Source organism: Mauremys mutica, chromosome 12 (genome assembly GCF_020497125.1).
Source record: "Mauremys mutica isolate MM-2020 ecotype Southern chromosome 12, ASM2049712v1, whole genome shotgun sequence".
Lineage (NCBI taxonomy): Eukaryota > Metazoa > Chordata > Testudines > Geoemydidae > Mauremys > Mauremys mutica.
Genome location: NC_059083.1, coordinates 65,864,693 through 65,886,422, shown reverse-complemented (window position 1 = coordinate 65,886,422; position 21,730 = coordinate 65,864,693). Strand labels below are relative to the sequence as shown.

General features: G+C 40.7%; 1 protein-coding gene across 11 annotated transcripts in view; it reads right to left on the bottom strand.

The window, feature by feature from the left end:
- Positions 1 to 21,730, bottom strand: part of TNRC6C (trinucleotide repeat containing adaptor 6C) — a 310,753-nt gene that overhangs the window by 105,648 nt on the left and 183,375 nt on the right. For 5 of the 11 annotated variants that reach the window (XM_044983142.1, XM_044983139.1, XM_044983145.1 and 2 more), the window contains 6 exons: positions 20,615 to 20,761; positions 19,250 to 19,366; positions 16,768 to 16,962; positions 15,315 to 15,385; positions 14,249 to 14,388; positions 8,316 to 10,542 (listed from right to left, as the gene is read on the bottom strand). In XM_044983142.1, the coding sequence (XP_044839077.1) occupies positions 10,182 to 10,542; positions 14,249 to 14,388; positions 15,315 to 15,385; positions 16,768 to 16,962; positions 19,250 to 19,366; positions 20,615 to 20,761 (1,031 nt within the window). In that variant the 3' untranslated portion in view covers positions 8,316 to 10,181. Of the gene's footprint in view, positions 1 to 7,448; positions 7,578 to 8,315; positions 10,543 to 14,248; positions 14,389 to 15,314; positions 15,386 to 16,767; positions 16,963 to 19,249; positions 19,367 to 20,614; positions 20,762 to 21,730 lie in introns of those variants that run through there. The other 6 variants (XR_006572897.1, XR_006572898.1, XM_044983146.1 and 3 more) reach the window with 5 other exon arrangements.

The following is a 21,730-nucleotide window of genomic DNA, read 5'->3' as shown; positions in this document are numbered from 1 at the left end:
GTGACCATGCAGAACTTTATTTTCTTGAGATAGTTGTTGAGTTGTTGCATGTCAAAAATGTGTCTGAGACCTCCCCTTGGCTTTCAGGATTAGGAAATAATGGGGAGTAGAACCCCTTCCCTCTTAAATTCTGTGGAACTTCTTCCATGGCTCCCACCCAAAGGGGAGATTGAATCTCCTGGACCAGAAGTTCTTCGTGAGAGGGGTCCCTGAAGAGGGAGAGGGGTGGGTGGGAAGAAGGGATAGAAATAAACTGTAGGACATGTCCCACTTCTACAGTGCTCAATACCCAACAGTCCGCAGTGATACAGGACCAAGCATTGAGGAAGTGGGAAAGGTGGTTTGTAAATAAAGGAGAAACAGGGTCCGGCATCACAGAAACTGGTACGGCGTCCTTGAGCATCCCATCAAAATGCCTGCTTAGAACCCTCTGGATGACTGGGTGGGGTAGGCATTGACGTTGAGGTACGATGGGGTGGTGGCCTGTGCCTAAACCCTCTAGCTCTCTTCTGCTGCAGGTCCTGATGGGGAGCTGGGGCAGAGTATCAAAGGGGCAGTTGAGGCCTACAGTGCTTCCGTGAAGGAGTTGGGGTGTATAGTCCAAGGGACTTAGCATGAATCTTGAGTCTTTTAGCCCATGAAGCTTTGTAATCATCTACTCTGAAAAGAGTGAAGTTTCCCTTGAAGGGCAGGCCCCAAACAGTCTGTTGGACCTCATGTGGGAGCCCTGAGGACTGTAGCCATGAACTCCTGCGCATGGCAACGCTGAAGCAATGGACCAGGCAGCTGAGTCAGCAGTATTTAGCACCACTTGTCAAGAGGCCCTTGCCATTGATTTCCCCTCCTCCACTACTGAGAACTCTTGCCTGCCTCTTGTGGGAACAAGTCTTTGAATTTTTATGTTTAGCTCTTTTTGAAGTGGGGGGAAGGGATGCAGGGGTCTGCCACAAAGTCTTAACAGGGTCCATAATACCATCATTGAGAGGCAGGGCTACTTTTGAAGGGCCTGCAGCAAAAATGTCAACTAGACTGGGGGAGGACGTTTACTACCTCCATCCGTGTGCCCAGATTTAAGGCTACCTTCTTTAACAACTCTTTGTGAGCCTTATAGTTATTCAATGGAAGTGATGTGCCCTCTCCTGAGACTGCATCGTTAGGCAAGGAGGAATAGGCGGCCAGCAGTGGCTGTGGATGCCCTTTCTGCATCACAGAATCCGGCTGAGCCAGCTCTTGTAGTTTGGTACCGGGTTCGGTACTGGGGTCCAGACCAGGTGCTGACAGGTGGGACAATGCTGCCTGTCTTTCCGAGGCCACCAAATAGCAGAGCTTGAAATATGCCCTGCAAACTGGGGGGAACCACCAGGGGTTCCAAAAGGACCCCTTGACTGGTATAAGTCCCCAGTGACTGGCTGGCCACACACACAGTGGTACTCCTGTGCCCTGGTCCATGGAAGTGTGGAAATGCCTGGAGGAGTAACGAGAATGGCTCCTCAGATGGCAGAAGTAGAACCCAACCTCCGACTCAGACGAGGATGAGTCTCTGGTGCCCAAAGCGGGTGCCATGGTGAAGAGGTCTGCACTGTGGTAAGCACAGCCAGCTTCCCTTCTGACAGTACCGAAAGGTGCAGTACCGAATGTTGAAAGGACCCTGCATTGTCACTGCTGTCCGCTGACCCTGATAACGCCAATGCCTTTACTGCTGACGATACTGTTACTGACAGTGAGAGAAGGTCCCTGGCAGAGGCAAAAACCTCTGATGTGGTCGGTACTGAGACAGTATTGGAAACACATGATGGCAAAGATATAGAAGGCTCTCTTGGTACTGGACTCGATAGTGCCTGCACAGGTGCCAGAGTCAACAGCGCCGACTTCTGCAGTACCGAGACACAGGAGCGCTTTGGCTTAGAATGCACTCTATTCTGATCCCCATGTCTAGCAGTCTTTGGTGCTGGGGATTGCTCCCTCTTGGCTGGCTGTTTCTTATGCCTTTTTCTAGGCCGTGGGGATAGTGATCAGTGCTGGGACTCTGTATGGTAGGAGGAGCACTCCTTACTGATGCCGAGGTACCCAGTGCTGACTCTGCCTGGCCTCGCTCAGATGGAGGTCTCAATGCTGCCTCCATGAGCAAAAATCTTCAGTCTGGTCTCCTAATCCTTTTTTGTGTGAGATTTAAAGTCCTTGCAGATCTGGCAACGGTCCCCAATGTGAACTTCTCCCAGGTACTTCAGGCAGCTTGAGTGCGGGTTGCTCAGGGTCATAGCTTTGTTACAGGAAGACTGAAGCATCCCTTGGCACTGGGTATCACACAAAAACTCCACAAAAACACAACTAACCAATTTACCAAACTTCACTAAACATAACTGTACACTGTCAGTTGTAGTTAAGAATAAAAGACAACTGAAAGAGCTTGTGAATGCAAGGAAAGCTGTTCCAGCGACCTTCATGGCACATGGCAGCAGAGGGCACTTCAGCAGCCCCTACAGGTACCACTGAGGGAAAAATTTCTGGTGTGACTGTGCTTCGGGTGCACACACACAGGAGAATGCACATGTGAAGAAGAATCCCTGTTACCTAAATGCATCATATTGACAGACACAAAAGTAACCTGATTTGAAAAGGTCCAATATTACCTCTGCTGAGGGTGAGACTCTAAATAGAGAGTTTTCCTACCTTTTCATTCCGAGGTTCACTTTGGAAAAGTTCCTCTTTCTCATGGCTAATGTTCCCCCTCTCAACAGTCCAATCCCATCACTACTTGGCTTTTAAAATTCATTCTGTGAAGCACCAGGCCACTGGAGGTCATGGACCACATTTTGAGAAGACAATGGTGTGGAGTGCACAAATATAGGTCTGTGATGTCTAGTAGGGTTTGGATTCCATAAAATGGATCAAAAGGTAGTGTTACAATTATTGTGGTGGCAAAGGCAACATGTATCAGTGCTTATTTACCCAAGAGATACAAGCCTTCCCTTCCTCTGTGTTGGTTTAGTGTACTAATACTCTGATGTTCTGTAGTTGTGTCTCCATGACTTGAAATGACCCCAGGCAGTAATGTGTTTCTAAAATGTTCAAATATCCTTAAGAAATTATTCTGAAACTGAGTGTCTCGAGATACAGTACATCCTGAACTCCATCCAGGCAATTGTTTGATCCTTGAGTCATTGGCTAGACTAGACTGACAGATAATGAAATCTTACAGGAAAGTTCAAGGAGGGGCCATCTCTGAGAATCTCTCACATGTAATTTTATCTTGGCCTGCCCAGGACATACAATGCCATAATTATAAAGGAGCGATGCAGTGCCATAATCGTAAAGGAGCAGTGCTTGAACCCAATGGGATTTTTTCCACCATCTGTAGCGACCTAACTGAGAAGCAAGAAATAAAAAATATTAAAACAATCTACATATTTTACTTTTTTTTTGTGTGGAACAATCCAACCTACTCCATTTGGACACATTTTTACACCATAAATAGAAAATAGTCAATGAACTAAAGTTGACAGAAGAAAAATGATTTAGTTAAAAAGGGGGGATAAAAAGGCACCTAAATTAAGCAAAATGGGCTCATCCATGGTCAACCAGTCTAAAACTGTGCAACACTTGGACACATCCTTCTAGTTTGGTTACTATGTCTCCTTCCAGCTCCTCCATTGTCTGCTTCATTCTCTTGTGATGTCTTTCCTTTTACTCTGGAATCTCTCCCAAAGCGTGACGTGATGGGGTGAGAGCTACACAGCAATACTTACCTTGGAACAATGACACATTTTGAATGCTGTTGAATACCTTTCATTTGCATTGTTACTAATACTTCCCTAACTGTGTGAGTTGTCAAACAACTTTCAGTATTTACTCTGTTCTCGTAAATAAACCTGCATAATATGTCTGTCTGGTCTGGTTTTAGGACAATAAAATAGAATGGTCAATACAGCTGCTAACCCTAGTATTACATATGGTGCGCTTGTGCTGAATCTGCCACTAAACAGGACTATTTGTAAATAGGCAGGATAAACAACTTGTACTGGGAGAAGATCAGTACTTAGGGTCCAATTGATCCCCTGCAGGTTAATAAATGCTTTGACTTTATTGGGAGTTACCTGAAGCCTGTGGGGAGGGAGGAAGAGAACTGGGCCTCCCAGTAAGGGAAGCTAGTCAGTGAGATCGCAGATGTGCAGAGAAAAGGTTGAAGGAGCGTGTGGTGGTTGAAATCTTATGATTTTTTTTGCTCCAGCAGGGTCTGAGGTGGTTTATTTATATGTTCAGCTATTTGTATTGTTAGCCAAACTAGGTCACCTGTTGCAAAGATATAAACAGAAGAGGCTGTTCCTAACTGAAGAAGTCAGTCTATAACTCTCTAGTGGTCTATTTTGGTTCTAATACAGTTATCTGATATGGATTGGGAAGGGTAGCAGAATAGCCAGAAAAGTGCTGAGGACTGCAGCTGGGTTAGAAATGGGGTAGGCATAGTTTTGAAGATTAACAAGTCTGTCTATCTGAACATTTAAATGAATGACCCAGTTAATTTCGATGTGAGTTTCTGCTGCATGTATCAGGGTAAGCCAGTTAGGGAGGTGAATGGTTACCTATAGAAACTAGGCAGCATCTGTAGCTAGTTTAATGCCAGCCCATCTCTACAAAGAATATTTATTGAAAAGCAAAGGACTCTTCCAGCCTATTATGTTTTATAACATTTTAATAACCCTGAAACCATGACTGCACTGGAACCACGTTTCATCAGTGAAAATTTACAAGCAAATTGTTTCCAATGCATCCGACAGTAAAAATAAACACTGGGGGCACACAGAAGATAAAATGCCATATGAAACTTTTTCATTAGGGAGAAGGGCGGGGAAGGAGAAGAGAATATAAATGGGAAACTTTACTGTGTTTGCATGGACTCAATCTGCCAATAGAGAATGTAGTCTGGCAACCTGCAGCAAGCAATATTTAACCTGAGAATGGGTGGAATGTTAGACAAAGCCACCCACACCCCACTAGAACGTGGGCACATCAGCAGAGTTTCCCCTCTCCAGAAAACTAGAGAGGACCCTCCCCCCCAAAAAGTGGAGTGAATGTTGGAGGAGCCCCTTGCAAGCTCCAAAAGCACAGGTATATAACTGGAAGGGGCCATTTCCAGGACAAAGACAGAATGCTAGCGAACAACAGCTTGTCTCCCCCACAAAGCCTTCAGCTGGTTCATTCATGCAAGATGCAAGGATCTGGGTAAAACAGTCTGAGGGGACCCCTAAAATGGTCCTGAATAGTCTTATGGGCAGAGTTTCCACCAAGGGACAGCATTATGAATCTCATGTTTCCAGATGTTTCATGGAGTTGCCAGGTTGGAGTTTTTTCCCACAGAGGGTGCGGTGGGGGCGGTAGGGCAGGCATCCATAGTTACATACTAAGTTTGTTGGATCTAAATATATTGATGCCTATTTTTCAGAACCCGCCCCGCCATGAAAACTGAGAAAATAATGGTGAAGAGATTGTACATTCAGCATCAATACAGTGATACAATTATTACAGCCGTCATTTTACATGTCAATTCTAACAGACATTTAGCAGCAGTTCATATACAATATGAGAAGGTCCTTACAGGTCACCCTGACAATCCTTGCTCTGGTTATGACACCATAGCTATCCACAACCCAAAAATTAGAGGGTTCCAATTCTATTTCCAGACTCTCTCAACTCCAATGATACTTAACATACATATACAATTTTTTTGTAATTTAAATGCTCCTTCACATACACAACCATATACTGATTTATCAAGGATGACAACTGTGGAGCAGAAACAGCAAAAGAAAAAATAACGGGAAAAACAATCTGCTCTGACGGCACCACCCAAAAACTAGACTGGACAAATGACTATAAGGAAGTTTGCAGTGTTTCTGTAGCTGTGTTGGTCACAAGATATTAGAGACAAGGTGGGTAAGGTAATATTGTTTATTGGACCATCTTCTACTGGTGAGAGAGACAAGCTTTTGAGCTCTGTGTAAGCTCGAAAGCTTGTCTCTCTCCCCAACAGAAGCTGGTCTAATTAAAGATATTATCTCACCCACCTTCTCTCTCTAAGAAAAAGTTTGACAGTTTCAGAATGCTTAGGAAAGAGCAACATTCTTGGTCTGGATTTAGAAGACAGCACTCTCATTGCATGGCTCCCTGTGTAAGATAACTGCAACATACACATGAAAGCAATAGCCCCTAGTGCATTTCCATGTAAAAGTTCTAAAACACAAAACAATCTGCATTATTAACAGCGGTTTTATATGAACTTTAAGAAATATCTTATGTCACTGAATGCATTAAATAGCTATGAATGTGGCACACTGAAAATGAAAAATAAAATCACAACAAGCACTACAATCATTTTTGGCCAAAAGCCACATTTGTTTCTTGCTTTGACAGGATGTATTCTAATTTCTGAAAGTAGCGCTACTTTATAAAAAGCCATCTCTGCTAGCCTGAAGGAAGCTGACTGAAACACTTGGCTCTGTAAGACTCCAAAGTTTAAACAAATGAAGGCTGGGAACATCTGATGTTGAATTCTTCTTCATGAAAGATAGCGAAGGAAGAAGAAAGGCAAAGCTCTCTTCCCAGAGATGCATTGCAATATCATCTCCGAGAGAAACAAAAAGAAGGGTGGGACCACTCATCTTTGGGCATGGGAAACAGAGAACTAAACACCATGTTTATACCTCTGTATTTATGTAATTTTTGTTACCATGTTTATGAGCAAGATAGACAGATCTAGCTATCTTAGGTATTTACACAGTAAAAATCACCCCAATATCTAGAATTGATAAATTGTGATAATATTGCCATATGCTGAGACTAGCCACAAAGCTCACTAGGAGCTGTTTCTATTCCATAAAGGAGCCTTCTTACTAAATGAAGATGTATTACTTATGGGATCACTGGCCATTGTGCCATTGACAGAATTTTAGGAAGCTGGGCCAGTGCAATACACTGCCATCAGAACCCTTCCAGTATTCAAAATTTCTCAGATGCCCTGAACTACCTTTATGAAGATATTGCAATTTTAAAAAAAATTCTTAAAGGGCAGGTAGTGGAGTGGGTTGTACACCTTTTACCTCTGGAGACCTGGAACCAGATCCTCAGCTGGTATAAATCATAGCTTCACTGACTTCAATGGAATTCTGATGATTTACACCAGCTGAGGATCTGGCTCTTTGTTTCAAAACCTGGTTGGTACAAACATGAAAATAACTGGGTGGCCTCATCATAATCATTTATAGCAGAGATACGTGGGGTCCTATTACCTCTGCTTCTATTCATATTTAAAAGGGAAACAAAAGCATGGATAAATAACAGAAGCAGAAACAAATTAATTCTAACAAAAATGTGATAATTGCTTTTTTATACATCACATGTTCCTAATGTGATTTGGTAAAAGACTATGAGAGTGTAGTCATCAATTAGCATACCTTTAAAGGACGAGACTTTAATAATGGAAGTAATTTGCCTGGTTGCATATTCAACTCTTCATTAATATTGAAAGGGTTAAACTTCCTCCATGAAATAAACTGACATTTAACAAAATCCTTTAGTATCCCCTGTATTAAAGAAAAATACACATTTATTTGAACAGCCAAGAAAAAACTGCAATTTATTAAGTTTCAAAGAATCTTCGTACTCTCGAAAGCAACTTTCGGTGCATGTTCTTTAACAATCACATTCTATGAGGAGAAATAACATTAAAAGCCACAAACTTTTTTTTTAATCTCAGAGTTACAGACATCTTTAATTCCAAATGAAAGGCCAAAAAAAAAAAAAAAAAAAGGTTTAACAGAAATTTTAACTTCCATCGCCAATTTTAAAATATCAGGAGTTTTTCTACAACTCAATGCTAAACTTCAGCATGGAAAATTTTATGTACTGTATGGAAACACGCACATATACACATACATATTTTATGTGTGTGTATATATAAAATATATATGTAGATTGCGTGTAATGGCAATGAGATGCAATTACTCTGAGGAAAGGTTATTCAGCTAAATACACTACTAAAACTTGAGAAAAAAACAAGTCTTGAACCCAGTTTGTGCATAGTTCATGATCCTCTATAAAACCAGCTTTTGTTGATTTGCAATCTTGCAGGACCCTTTTTATCTGATAAAACCATTAAAAAGCTAATCTTCCAAAAAAATAAAAATAAAAAATGTAATGCACAAGTTTCCTGATCCAAGCAGGCAGGGAGCACAATGTTCATATAATTTTTTAAAACATACTTGAAGGGTATGTTATTCCATTGTCTTTCTTCCTTTCAAAACAATCAAAACCATTGATCATTTTTTAAAACATAAAGCAATTTTTTTTAATATATAAAGCACTCTTCAAACATCTATTTCTTTTGAGTCCATTATTTGGTAAATATGTAACTGCTACACATTAGATTAGGTATTTTCTTCTGTCTTTTTATTTTTTTTTATTTTGTTTTTTTAATAATATCTTCAGTGCTAGGAGTTGGGTTTAAAAATACATGAAATGGTGTGGAGTTGCTCCTCGGGAAACCCGGCTTTCCTGAGACATCTTCCACCATGTGCAAGATAGTGATCACAAAGTTTTCGCCACATTGACGAAGAAGAGGAAAACAACAACAAAAAATAGTACACAGCAATGGCCAAAGAAAAGGATAATACAACAACACTGTTCAATCCCAGAGCTCTGAAGTAGCATATCTTCATTCTGAAAATAGGTTTCTTTACGATGGAAGTCTTTTTTTTTTTTCTTTCTTTTTTTTTTAATTCCTTTTTTATTTTAAAGTTTGAAGGAGAAAAAAAAAGGTCTGTAAACAGGTGGGAGCCAAAACTCCTGACTCCTCCAAAGCAGTCAAAACTATGTCCAAGTGCTTGTTTGTGTTCCTGCTTGCAGGGGAACTATCCACTCTTTACAAATATCTATGGCCACAGTTCAACAAGAGTATTTTTTTTAAACTTTATATTCCGAATGGAAAATGGTGCAATACTCCGGTAATAATTTTCTTGCATTAGTCCACAATAAAAAGCCGCTAAAGGTAGATATACATATTATTCTCCAGAGATACACACTGTAATTTTTAAAATGCAATAAGAGTCCTTGAGTAAACATTTACACATGAATTGTCGCCGGCCCTTCCTATCATTTTTTTTTTTTTTTTAACATACAGGATTAGCTACAAGAAGGGCTGCGGACACTCAGTGCAAAGTTAGAAGCTAATAACAATTAAACGTTTGACCAATGAGCAAATAAAAAGCATATATACTGAATAAGAGAAAAAAAATCACACCTTTGTTAAATCACACACGGGCGCGCACACACGCACACACATACAAGCTCACTCACACACACACATCTGTTCCAACACAAACACATAGTATGAACTTTAAAAAAATTCCTAGAGCCTGTTTTGTGTGTATTGATGCCAACCTGGAAGTGTAATAATTAGAAAGTGTTCACATTTTGTTATTGGCCTGCTGGATTCAAGTATTTGCATGTTTGATATGTTTTTTTTTTTTAAACTTTTTATATTTTGGGGGGATTTTAAAAAAATGACATGAAAAAGTAATGAAACAAGGGTAATGTGCATAGGCAGATCCATGGGAGCAGTGGACACAGATACCACACCCCCACCCTCTAATTCAACCTGTACAGTCAATAGTTACCATTCGGATTCATTACTTTTCTGTACCAAAGATGAATATCACACTCCACTCTCTTCTGATTACTGGGTCCGCCTCTGGTAATGTGCATAATAGTCACAGGCTCATTTAAAATAGGCTTTCATTTTCTCCCTCCCCCCAAAGTTGATAAAATAACCCTTTCCAGCCCAAATTCTGAAAAGTGCCCTTCATGATAGACCTATTCTAAGCAGCTTTTATACTTTGTTTTTAAAAACACCATACAAACATAAAAAGACGACAAAAAATAAAAAGCCATGAAAAAAATAAAACCTGTCATTAGCATGTGACACTGACCAAATGTAGCCCATACTGTTTCATTAACAGTTCACAAGGACTTCTGCAGAGTTTCATATTCGATATTGGACAGAGGTACTAAAAAGGGCTGCCAGTCTGATCTGTTAAAGCTGGATTCTTCGTGAAGCCCTGGACTGGAAAGGGTTACAATTTTTTCCTTTAGTGCTGATGATTGTTATTTCCACTTTGTTTTTCTCTTTCCTAGATGGACTCCCCACTGAGAAGATCACCTGGGAGCAGAGTATTCAAAGGTGTTGGGCTGCCAATAACCCTGCCATCATCGGTGCTGGGGGGCCCCCAAAGGCTGCTTGAGTACTGAGGGACCCCACCCCAGAGCAATTCGCTGCTCCCTTTGCCAGCCAGGCAGGGAGTATTCCAGTGGCCTGCATCATTCCGCACCAATCCATGAGAGCTGCTCGTGGAGCCCATACGAGTCTGATTGGTTCCAGTGTTGGACTGCCAACTGGAGGTGGGTGGCAGTGGCTGGCCTTGTGCTAAGAAACGGTTTACTTCTTCTTCACCAGCAAACTCAGCCAAGATGGTAGTGTTTCCCAAAACACACCTAACAACAACACAACACAGTGAAACATAGGGATACAACTGACACTATTTTCACAAGTATCAGAGCCTGCTTATACTAGGAGGGTAGAATTTTTATAAGCTCATTTTCATTTTGAATTCAGTGGAGGAGGTCAAATTAGGCCAGCTCAAATTTTTTAAAACTCCTACCCCCTAACTCATTTTCATCCCAATAATTCTAGTTCATAATTACTTAAGTGTACAAGCATATTGTGACGGGGCAAGGACAGATGGCTATAGTAAAGTAATGGGAGACAGATATATTAGCCACAGGCTAAACAAATCCCTGTGACCAGGATAAGCAAATGGCAGCTGCTCCAAGTCAATTAAGACACCTGGGGCCAATTAAGATCTTTCCAGAAGGCAGGGAGGACAGCTAGGTTGATTGGGACACCTGAAACCAATCAGGGGCTGGCTGAAACTAGTTAAAAGCCTCCCAGTTAGTCAGCTGGGCACGTGTGTCAGGAGCTGTAGGCAGAAGTTGCACTGTTGGAGAGACTGAGAAGTACAAACCATATCAGGCACAAGGAGGGAGGCCCTGAGGTAAGGGTGAAGTGGATCTTGAGGAAGTGGGGGCTGCTGTGAGGAAGTGGCCCAGGAATTGTATGTGTCCTATTTCTAAAAAGTCAGCTACCATAGCTGATACTATTAGGGTCCCTGGGCTGGGTCCCACCCTTTGCCCCTGATTAATCACTGAGACTAGGAGACAACAGACTGTGCAAGGGAGGGTAGCGTCTCATCACCTCCCTTGCTGGTTTATGATTAAAATGGCCCAGTAGGCTGTGACCCTTGCCTCTAGACAGAGAAGGGCTACGTGGAGGGTCACAGTGAGCCTCTGAGACTAGCGAAATCTGCCAGGAAATGCGGGACCCATGGAGACAAGGACAGAGCTTTGTCACAATATGCACACACAAAAATCCACACACCTGCAGACAGTATCTTTTAGTCTGCAAACTTTTCAAGACAGGGACTGTGATTTCTTTTGTTTTTGGAAAGTAAAGCTTTCCACAGAGTTCACAGGATTTTGTGCATGAGATACACATAACAAAGAACTGAAAAGAGTAGTGACTGCAGCATAAGTGGGTATACTTGTGTTCCATGGCTGGGGTTTGTGCATTTGTTCTCTGCTGGAATCAACCTCTTTAGAATTTTGCACATATAGAGTGTCTGTCCTTCCTGCATGCCCAAGAGTAGAGATCTATTGTGATGTGTAACAATATTTTTATGAGGATCTCAGATCACATATCAAATGTGAATAGGCACTGTTATTCCTAATTTACAAGTTGGGAAAATGAGGAAGAGAGGTTAAGTGAGTTGCTCAAGGTCATATATTGAGCCAATGGTAGAGTTAGAAACTGGGTCTCCTGAATGTCAGTTCAGTGATGCATATTTTCTAAAAACAACTGCATGTAAGCCATTATGTGAGTTTCAATTGTGAAATGATAGCTGAAGTCTTTTAGTATTACTGTATATACTCGATCATAAGCCAGTTTGTTTATAAGCCGACCTCCCCCAAGATGGATAAGTAAAAATGGAAATTTTTTATTACCCGTTCATAAGCTGACCTTATAATTCAGGGGTCAGCGAATTTTGGCTCCCGGGCCATCAGGATAAGCTGCTGGAGGGCCGAGATGGTTTGTTTACCTCGAGCGTCCGCAGGCACGGAGGTAAACCTAAGTAAACAAAGTGTCCCGGCACGCCAGCTGCTTACCCTGATGGGCCGGGACAGCAACTAGTGGGGAAATTTGGGGGGGGTGGGGGAGAAGCTGGGAGTCAGGGGAGTAACCCCTGTGACACCCCCCCCCCCCATCCCTTCCCATCTTATCTGGGGAGGGCCAGGGGAGGATCTGTCTGACTTGGCTGGAACTGCTCCGGCCGGCTAGAGCACTTTCCAGCGGGCTGGGCCGAGTGGCACGGCTGCAGTGTGCTCCGGCGGCGTGGCCACAGCCTGCTCTGGTGGGTGGGGCCGAGCAGCACGGCTGAGGCCTGCCACCCCTGGAGCTGCAGCTGCTTCGGAGGCTGGGGGGAGAGCAACCCGTGGCCAGAAGTGGAAAGACTCTGGACCCGCCTCTTCCCTTCTGGCTGTGCTGCCTCTCCTTGCTCCTTCTGTTGGGGGGAGGGGCTGTGTCCCACCTCTCCCTCTCTATACCCGTTCATAAACTGACCCCTTTCTCTGGTGCTTCTCTTTTTTACTAAAAAAATTTGAACAAGTATATACTTATGAACGAGTATACACGGTATGTTACAATCTTGTTAACTTTTTGAAATCCCTTTTTAATTTACCATTATTGCTCTCCAAATCAATATGTTTTTGTATCTGTACACAATACATATAGCACAATCCAAGGTCTGTCATGTCCTTAGCAGCAATATGTACTAACATTATTTCCCCGCTAATCAAAATTCTTCCTTTATATGGATGGCTCTGAAACCTTGGAGAACACTGAGGATGTACTGTGTACTCTTCAAATATACGCTGATTTTTAAATCTACATTTTCAATATTACAGCATAAACACCCCCTTAAGGATAGAATTCTTTCTAACTTAGTCCCACATCTAAACTGAAATCATTAAGTCAGGGCAATTTTTGACCTTTATCTGTTCTGAATGCTGCCACACAGTCTTTAATTAAGGAAAGGTCAAAACTTTAAAAAGCAACACCACCATGCATATAATTATGCAAAATTTTCTACATTACATACACTTTATCCTTTTATCTAATGAGGCTCGTCATGGGAAGCTAGCTGCAACTTTGCATCTGGAGTGACTATTGCCCCATAATTTTAAAGGCTAGGGAAAAATAGGAACTGCCATACTGGATCAGTCCAGAGTTACATCTAGCCCAGTATCTTGTTTCCAACAGTGGCCAGCATAAGATGCTTCAGAGAAGAGAGCTTTACATTATTATGATGAATAATCTGCCAATAAGGCAAATTTCTTCTTAATTCTTAGCAATTAGTGGTGGTCTTATGTCCTGAAGCATTATGATTTATATTCCTTATATTTTTAAATCTATCTAATGTAATTATGTATATTCTCATCCCCGTAAATGCCAAATCCCTTTTTAACTGCTACTAAGAGCTTGTCCTCAATGACAGATTGTGGCAATGAGTTCCACACGTTTTTTCTTTTAGTAATGTAGTTTAAAAAGAACATCCTTTCATTAGTTTAAACGTCTTTCAGTTTCATTGGCAGTCCCCTTGGGAAAAAGTAAATACCAGTGCATGAATTACTTTCTCTACACCATTCCTTATTTTGATTACCTTTAGCATGTCCTCTTTTATTCATTTTTTCTGTGAACTAAACAGTCCTAGTCTTTTCTGTTTTGCATTTGGAATTTTTTCCATGCAATCATTAATTTAATCATTTTTGTTGTGTCTTTGGGTCCCTTCTATTTCTGTTGTATCTTTTTCGAGGTGGTGCGAGCAGAACTGAACACAGTACTTATGGTGAACACCCATAATCGATTTCTATAATGGCACTTCATACACCACTTCTGAGTGTAACTAGTCCACAAGTACTTTTCTTTATGCAGCTCTCCTACAATTTCTGCTAACAGATAATTTCCAAGACACCACCAAATAATTCCGCAGAGCAATTCGTGCAATAACAAGTGAATGCTTAGGAGAACAGGCACTGTACTAGATTCTACTTTACAGAAAAAAGGAAAAGAAGAGAAAAACCGTACATATGCAGAGACTTCTGGGCCTTGGCTGCTTCTTCCTTGGAACTGTAGCGGACCACAGCATTCCCTTGAGTCAGGTTCAGGTGGAATGTAATTAGAGGGCCATGTTGCAAACACAGTGTCCGCAGTGTAGAACCATCAATCTAATTGCAGAGGAAGAAAAAAGTTGACTTGTTTTTTCTGTGGTTGTCCTTAGTATATTTGTTAATGGAAGAGGCTTTAAATGATAAAGGAAAAAATTTACATAGAGTGCAAAAGTAGTTTCCTCCCACAAGATAAAATAATCTAATTAGATGTGTCACTATTTTATTAAGAGGAGGTAATTTTTTCTTTTCAGGTTCTCTACACTTCAGCACACAGAACCTGCCAGTTACTTTAAATTAATATACAAATATTTATCACTACATGCCTACCAAGGATTGATCGGGAATACAGCTTGTTCATAAATAGTTTATATTAATCCAAGACATCTCCTGGTCTCTGCACCCACTGCTTTCAGTCTTATGCCTCTCCATGGGAATTATACTATGGAGAGGAGTAGAGGAATTGACAGATTGGGGAGAATAGGAAAAACCCCAGAAAAATTGGACTTCAAATCTTTGAATTTGCCCCCCAGACACCAATCTCACAACTAACTTTTAAACAAATAAATGATACACACTGAAATGGCTAATTATACAGACTCAGTTCATATTTGATTTGCTCTTATATAGCACTTTTCATCCACAGATGTAAAAGTGCTTTACAAAGGTATAATTACTAATGGGAAACAGACATGGGAAGTGACTTGTCCAAGGTCACCCAGCAGGCCAGTAGCAGAGCTGGGAACAGAACCAGGGATTCCTGAGTTCTAATCCAGTGTGCTATCCACTAGGCCACAAGGGCTCCCATTAAAACCCTTAAATCCACTGTGTGGACTTATCTCAACATATTACTGTTACTGCTACATAGATGAATATTATATACTCATTACAGCTGATCAAAATTACCAGAACTGATAAGTGTTCTTCCTACCATCTCTTAAGTATAGCATGGTTCTTTGCGTAGTCAGTCATATTATTCTGCTTACCTGGGGTGTGAGGTTACGCAGAACCAGCCAGCTGCTTGTTCTTCCTGAGCTGTCAGTACTCCAGGCAGAACCTGTATCATAAATCCAGAAAGGGAACAATTTAACATCTTAGTGAGAGCACAATACAACAATCAAACTCATCAGGAATAAAGACTGTGCAAGATACAACACACTAGCAATGCAACTGCTATTGTAAACATGCTCATGAACAATCCAATAAGCAATTTATCTCCATCCTCTTTTCCTTTCTTATTTGGAATGAAAGGAGGGAGCTCCATGACTAGAATGCTCCCAGTTGGCTCTGAAGGACCAGTGGGATTTCTCACATTCCTGCCATCATCTCTTTCGTAGGTGGCCACTGTGATACTATATTGGTGAAAGCTAATATGTCACCAAAACTTTCTTCAGGTTACACTGGAATTAGCCAGCAGGTGACACTTTAAAAGCAACAGAGATGTCATTTTCTAGTGGCATTTGAAAAACTGCAGAACTTCTAAAGTTACTTTGGTAAAAATACTGAGTCTGCAGATGGAATCCTTGCATCAGCACTCTGTGGCCATTGGGTGGGCTTTTCCCAAGAAAAAAATGGATGTGACAGCCTTTGACAATTGGGGAGAACATTTAATTCCCAGCTTTTTGGGAAGATGATTGATAAAATAGTCAGGTATTAGCAGTGACATTTTTTTCTAATGCAGATGCTTTATGATAAACAAATACACAGGGTATATAGCTATTATATACATATCTCCCCTTTAATTTGTGCATAAACAAAATTATGACAGCCAAAGAAACAGATGGACAGAAAAGAAATTATACCTTACTGTCTGGGGGCCCAGTCATCCCTTCAGTTGTATTCATCATACAACTGATGGGATAATCAGGTGCTGGATGTTTTGCATCCCTGCTATAGAGATGTACAGTGCTTAATTTGTAATAAAAGAAGTGTGGGGGCTCAAGCAGTTTTTTTTTACTTTCAAAACTGATGTGGCAACCCCAGAGGTGTCGGGGCTATAAACTGCCAAGCCTAGAAGTGCCGGGGCTCAGTCCTGGAAAAAATTAAGCAGTGGATGTGTATTCTATGTAATAAATTCTACTGATTAATTAGCTAATACTGAAGACTTGCAACAATTCACAGAAAAACACCTGCCACAAAGCAAGAGAAAGGTCTCAAGATATTTAGAAAAAATGAGCAAAAGTATTATAAACAAAGACCCCTGTTGTAGTGAAATTATTCCCCACTGATTAGAAACATGCCCTACTGACCCATGACTTTATTTTGAGTATGAGCCACCCTAAGTGATAGAAAATAAAACCTGCATTTCAACTGCATTTATTAAACCTCAAGTACCTGGAGCATAGCACTAGAGCAAAAGGGTGCCATACTACTGTAACATGGAGAATAAAAACAAACAGAGCATTGCAATATTATAAAATGTAGGAGTCAGAGGAATACCAGAGGAATAAGAGCTGGTCCAACCCAGTGGGCTGGCACCCCAGGTAGATGATGGCTTGGTGTTTGTTAAACCTGGAGGTGGTCTCGTAGGAGCAGTAGTGTTTCTGGGTACCTTCCATAGTTCATGGGATAGAGAGGCTTGTGTGTGAGAGATTGGGCCAGAGGACCATGTAGACTTGATGTCTGACAATTTACCTGCAACAGAGAAAAACATAATTCATGTATTTTTGGTAAGCAAGTTTAAAAAAAAAATCTGAACAATCTGCAACTCCAGTAAGTGAAGAGGTGATCCTCAAGGCTGTTCATTATTATAATCTACTAGTATCTGACATTTGTTACTATTGTCCACTTGCTATTGCAGCGCCCACCACTTCTCTTTCTGATAGAGGACAAAGAACCTTAAAACAAGACTAGAGAATATGTCTGATTAGCCAAAATCAAAAATAAAATCATTACTGTATATGTTCTAAGTTATTTAGCCCAAATTATTAAAATAATGAAGTTTATACTTTCTGCACCCAAGAAGGAACAACCACTGTTATTTAAAATACAGAAATTAGCACACACACACCCACGAGTTCTCATGGTTCAGAATTAAGCTGATTCCAGAAGAGGTAGAAAGGGCAAAATTTCCTGTGCTGCTGAATATTCAAAGATAAACGCATCAGGCATATGGATTCTTTTTCAAGTTCCTCTTTGAAACACTATCAAACTTCACAAGAAAAGCCCTATATATCACAAACTACCAGTTCTTACAACTTTTTGTTGACCACTTTTTGTTATGCTCTGAATCCTACCTTCATTTATATTGGTATCATAATTATTTTATTCCAATTCCTGTCAAACCAGAGTTTTATCAAGCATACTATAATGACCTAAAATTACATATTTCAAAGACAAACATTAAAACAAAAAAAGGACAGGTTAGCATTTTGGTGTCATTAACACAAACAGGACCAACTCAAATTATAGACACTACCAAACAAAATGCACACTGTCATATGATCATCTCTGAAACATTTCACCATTAAGCTTCCACACACCTGCCTGTCTTTCATGTAGCTACACATATACCAAAGATATAAAGCCTGATTCCCCTCTTCTCATTAACACCTATGTATATCAAGAGCAACTCCATTGATGTCAACGGAGTCAAACTGGTGTAAAGTCAGAGGCCAATATTTTTGCGCAAACTGCAGTGACAAAAAAGGAAGTTGTTAATACTGTTCAAGTAACCGCTTGAGAAAAGAAATTTGAAAGTTTTATTTTTAGAACTAGTAGCAGCAGCTGGGTCTACAATTTAACATATAATGAATGTGCATCAATAAAAGTTAGATGTTGCTATATCACTGATTCTTATGAGGTTCACATGCAGATAGGATGTAACAGCAAAAAAAACCCCAAACAAACAAAAAGGAAATATGCATGGCAGATAATATTAAGGGATAAGCAAGCCATTACTTTACTCTCCTTGTAACAGAACACTTCAAGGCCCCTTTGCTTTGTGGCAACATGGACCTAAATGTTGCACTAAGGTCCCTGGATGTTCAAGCTTCATTTAAATTAAAATGAGGTTTTTTAATTTATTAAATATGAACATGAATAAAGCAATCCGAGTGGGTATTTTTATATTCTAATATAATTATTTTATACTGGCTCCACATTTCCAGCTTTCAGTACTCTGAAGATTTAGTTATTTTTTGAGACAGACAGGATTGCAGGATTTGGCAGACAGGATTGCATCGCTTTGCATTTGGTTTGTGTTAGAAAGTTTTTAACTGCAGTGGGAAATATGAAGCCTTGATTATTGTGGCAGTACTTAAGTTTGGAAATTTTAGAAGTTTTTCTACAGTTTCCATGTCACGAGTTTACTGGACCCAAAGAAATCCTAAAAATACTGGGGCTAGAACTTTATAGCAGCTACTTAACTAAAGAGACAGTCAAACCACATTATGGTAGTACTATACAAACAAACAAACTTATTCCTATTTAGCTTTCTTATTAAAAATAATCAAAACACCTCCTTGAGCTAGTGGTAAACTGTTTCCTGTGTATTAATAGGGCTGAAAACTGTTCAGTTTTGAAACTGTATTTACTGGCAATAGCTTTCAGATCAACCTTTCCTGGTAAGATCCAGCAATAATGTTATCATTGAGTTCCCGCAGAGAACATTCTGCCTCACAGTTGGAGCAAAAATAAACTTTGTTGAAAAAGTATGAATGCCAAAATGAAGTGGTAGCATCATGGTATGAAGTGGGCTGAATATATATTTCATTAGCGCACTTATCAGATAGTCACAACTCCAGGCACCTGGTTAAAATGCTCACCACTGCAGAGCTGCCAGTGGGAGCAGCACCATGCTCAAAAGATATGAAGTCTGTAGTAGTACTACTATAATAACCAGAGGAAAGCACTTTTTTCAGGGCCTTTGCTCTTTGGGGATGGAGAGGGATGCTGAAAGTAGAAAGGCCATTTCTCGTACCTGCAATGCTAGGTGCGGATGCAATGCTGCTGAAAGAGCTACTGTAGCCGGAGGCACTAAGCGGCCAGGCACTCGATGAAGGCAGCGTGGCATTCTGAGATGATGTTGGGGATGACCCTGCAGAACCAGCAAAGAAGCAACTAAGAAAGATGGGCAAAATGGTATTTGCTGCAGAATAAGCAATTCTAACTACATCATGTGCAAATACAAACCAGGCAAACAGCTTCCTCTAACCATGAATGAAATGTTATAGAAAGCATGATAAAGTGAAGCAGAATTCTTCAGTATAAAAGAAAAGAAAGCTGGCACCACAGTGGCAAGTGTGTTGGTGCCCATGCAGAAGACAAATTTTGGATTTCCCTTAAGATTATCTGACTCTTGGGACATCAGCGTTAAAAGTTAGATCTGAAGGAGGGAAGCTGTCTATCTGCATTTTATAACATGCTTATCAGCCTATCCAAGCACCAGCAACTGTGGATGGATATGAATGTATATGTAAAACCAACCAAATATCCTTGATACCTAACAATTGCTGAAGTAAGCACTTCTCCCCATGCCCTAATGCTCACAAATACCCTCAGGTATTTTGCAAATTTAGGTTTTGCAGCAGGTAAAATAAATATATCATAACAATGTTCTAAAACTAGCTATATATCAAAGGAGCAATCGTAAGAAACAACCTGAAACCATCCTGAGTTGGCAAATCATTCTACAACGTGTGTTCAACAAACTCACACAACTTAAATTAGGAGCTATCTTGTCATCAGGTTGCCTTATAGGAATGTTAAACATACATCCAAAACCTTCCTACTCGCTAACAAATACACCATGTACCAAAAGTAGGGACTGGAACATGGAATAAAATACCTTTGGAATAGTCAGAACAAAGAATGGGAGGCTATGAACTGAAAGTATCCACTCTAGCAATCAACCACAATTAGCAGCATATTCAGAGTTACTTTCATTATTCAAAACATACATACACATACTGGGTGTACATAATATATTAATTCAGAAACACAAAATTGTTTCTCTTTACAAGGTGATATGTTATACAAAAGTCTCATTCTGATGCACAATTAGGAAACATTTTGTTTTGTATCTTTATTGATGATATGAGAGACTAATGATTTATACAGCACCCAGAAGACAGACACACTGCAACCTGACTTTAACGTCAGTTTGACTGAAACTGAAAACATACGTGGTACCAGTGGCTGCTGCACATCTAAACTCCCGCCATCAAACAGTTCCTTATACAAAGTAGAATGGAAACTAAAAATACAGCCTAATGATAGATTGCTAATCAGTAACTGAGGCTCTCACAGTATATTGTCAGTACATATTAACACTAGCGGGACGCACATGCTCTCTTGCCATTGAGTCGGAACCCTCTCGAAAGCAGCTGGGGTTGCACAATGCTTCCATGCAGAACTGAACCTTCAAGACCTGAAGGCATGGAAGGGATCCTCAGCCATAATTGTCCCTCAGTTCCTTCTATGTATTCAGAATCTAAAATGAAGACATAGAAGAAGAATGGTGGTGGGAAGTGAGGATCTATGGTTACGCTACAGTTACTGGTCAATTATCTTTCTTCTTTCTGTTTGTCAGTACAGTTCCCCAATTTCAGATGACTGAAGTACTGGTATAAACATAATACCCCCACCTTTTAAAAAAAAATAAGAAAGTGAGTGTTAGGATCAGTTGTAGCTCAAAAGAGCTAATAAACTAACTGGGGAAGTTTTCCAGAACACCTGGGAGCCCTGCTGCTATTCTTAGTGAGCCTTAGGAAGCTCCCTCTCAGACATCATTGTAGGGAGGCAAGGTTTGCAAGGGAGGCAGCCCATATATTATGGGTGAAGTAGCTTCCTGGAAAGCAGGGGTAGCAGAACCAGTAAGGGGAGTTGGGATGGTGGGATGGACAGAGGGAAGATTAAACATCGAGATAGAAGAAGGGTTCAGACAGCCATGTCAGCTTACCCTCCCAAGATAGGGAGCCGACAAAAGGGCGTGGGGGGAATAAACAGCCACACTCCCCCAAACTACCACAGGTGCCATTAGGAACAGGAAAAGGGGGAGATTAAAGGGAATTTCAGCTTGTTTTCCTAGATGATACAAACAGTCTAGGGGACTGACTCACTGATATGCTTAGTGCCGTCCAAATTGCAACTTAACACCTGGGTGAAACTTAGGATAGGTTGTGGAACCACCTTATCTTTACAGAATGCTATGTATGCTAATTCAACACTGTAACAACTTACCAAGGGTTGTGCTGGATTCTCCATCACTGGTAATTTTCAAATAAAGATTGGACCTTGACCTTTGACCTTGCAACAGTTGGTTGGGTCTCAAACTCCCTTCCTGATGGTAGCAGAATGGACACCAAAAATCCCTGGGCCAGAGGCCTCAATTTCTAGGATACCTCAAACTGCCTAATGGTAACGGGAGACTGACATTTCAAAGAAGGTGGGGAAAAAATGG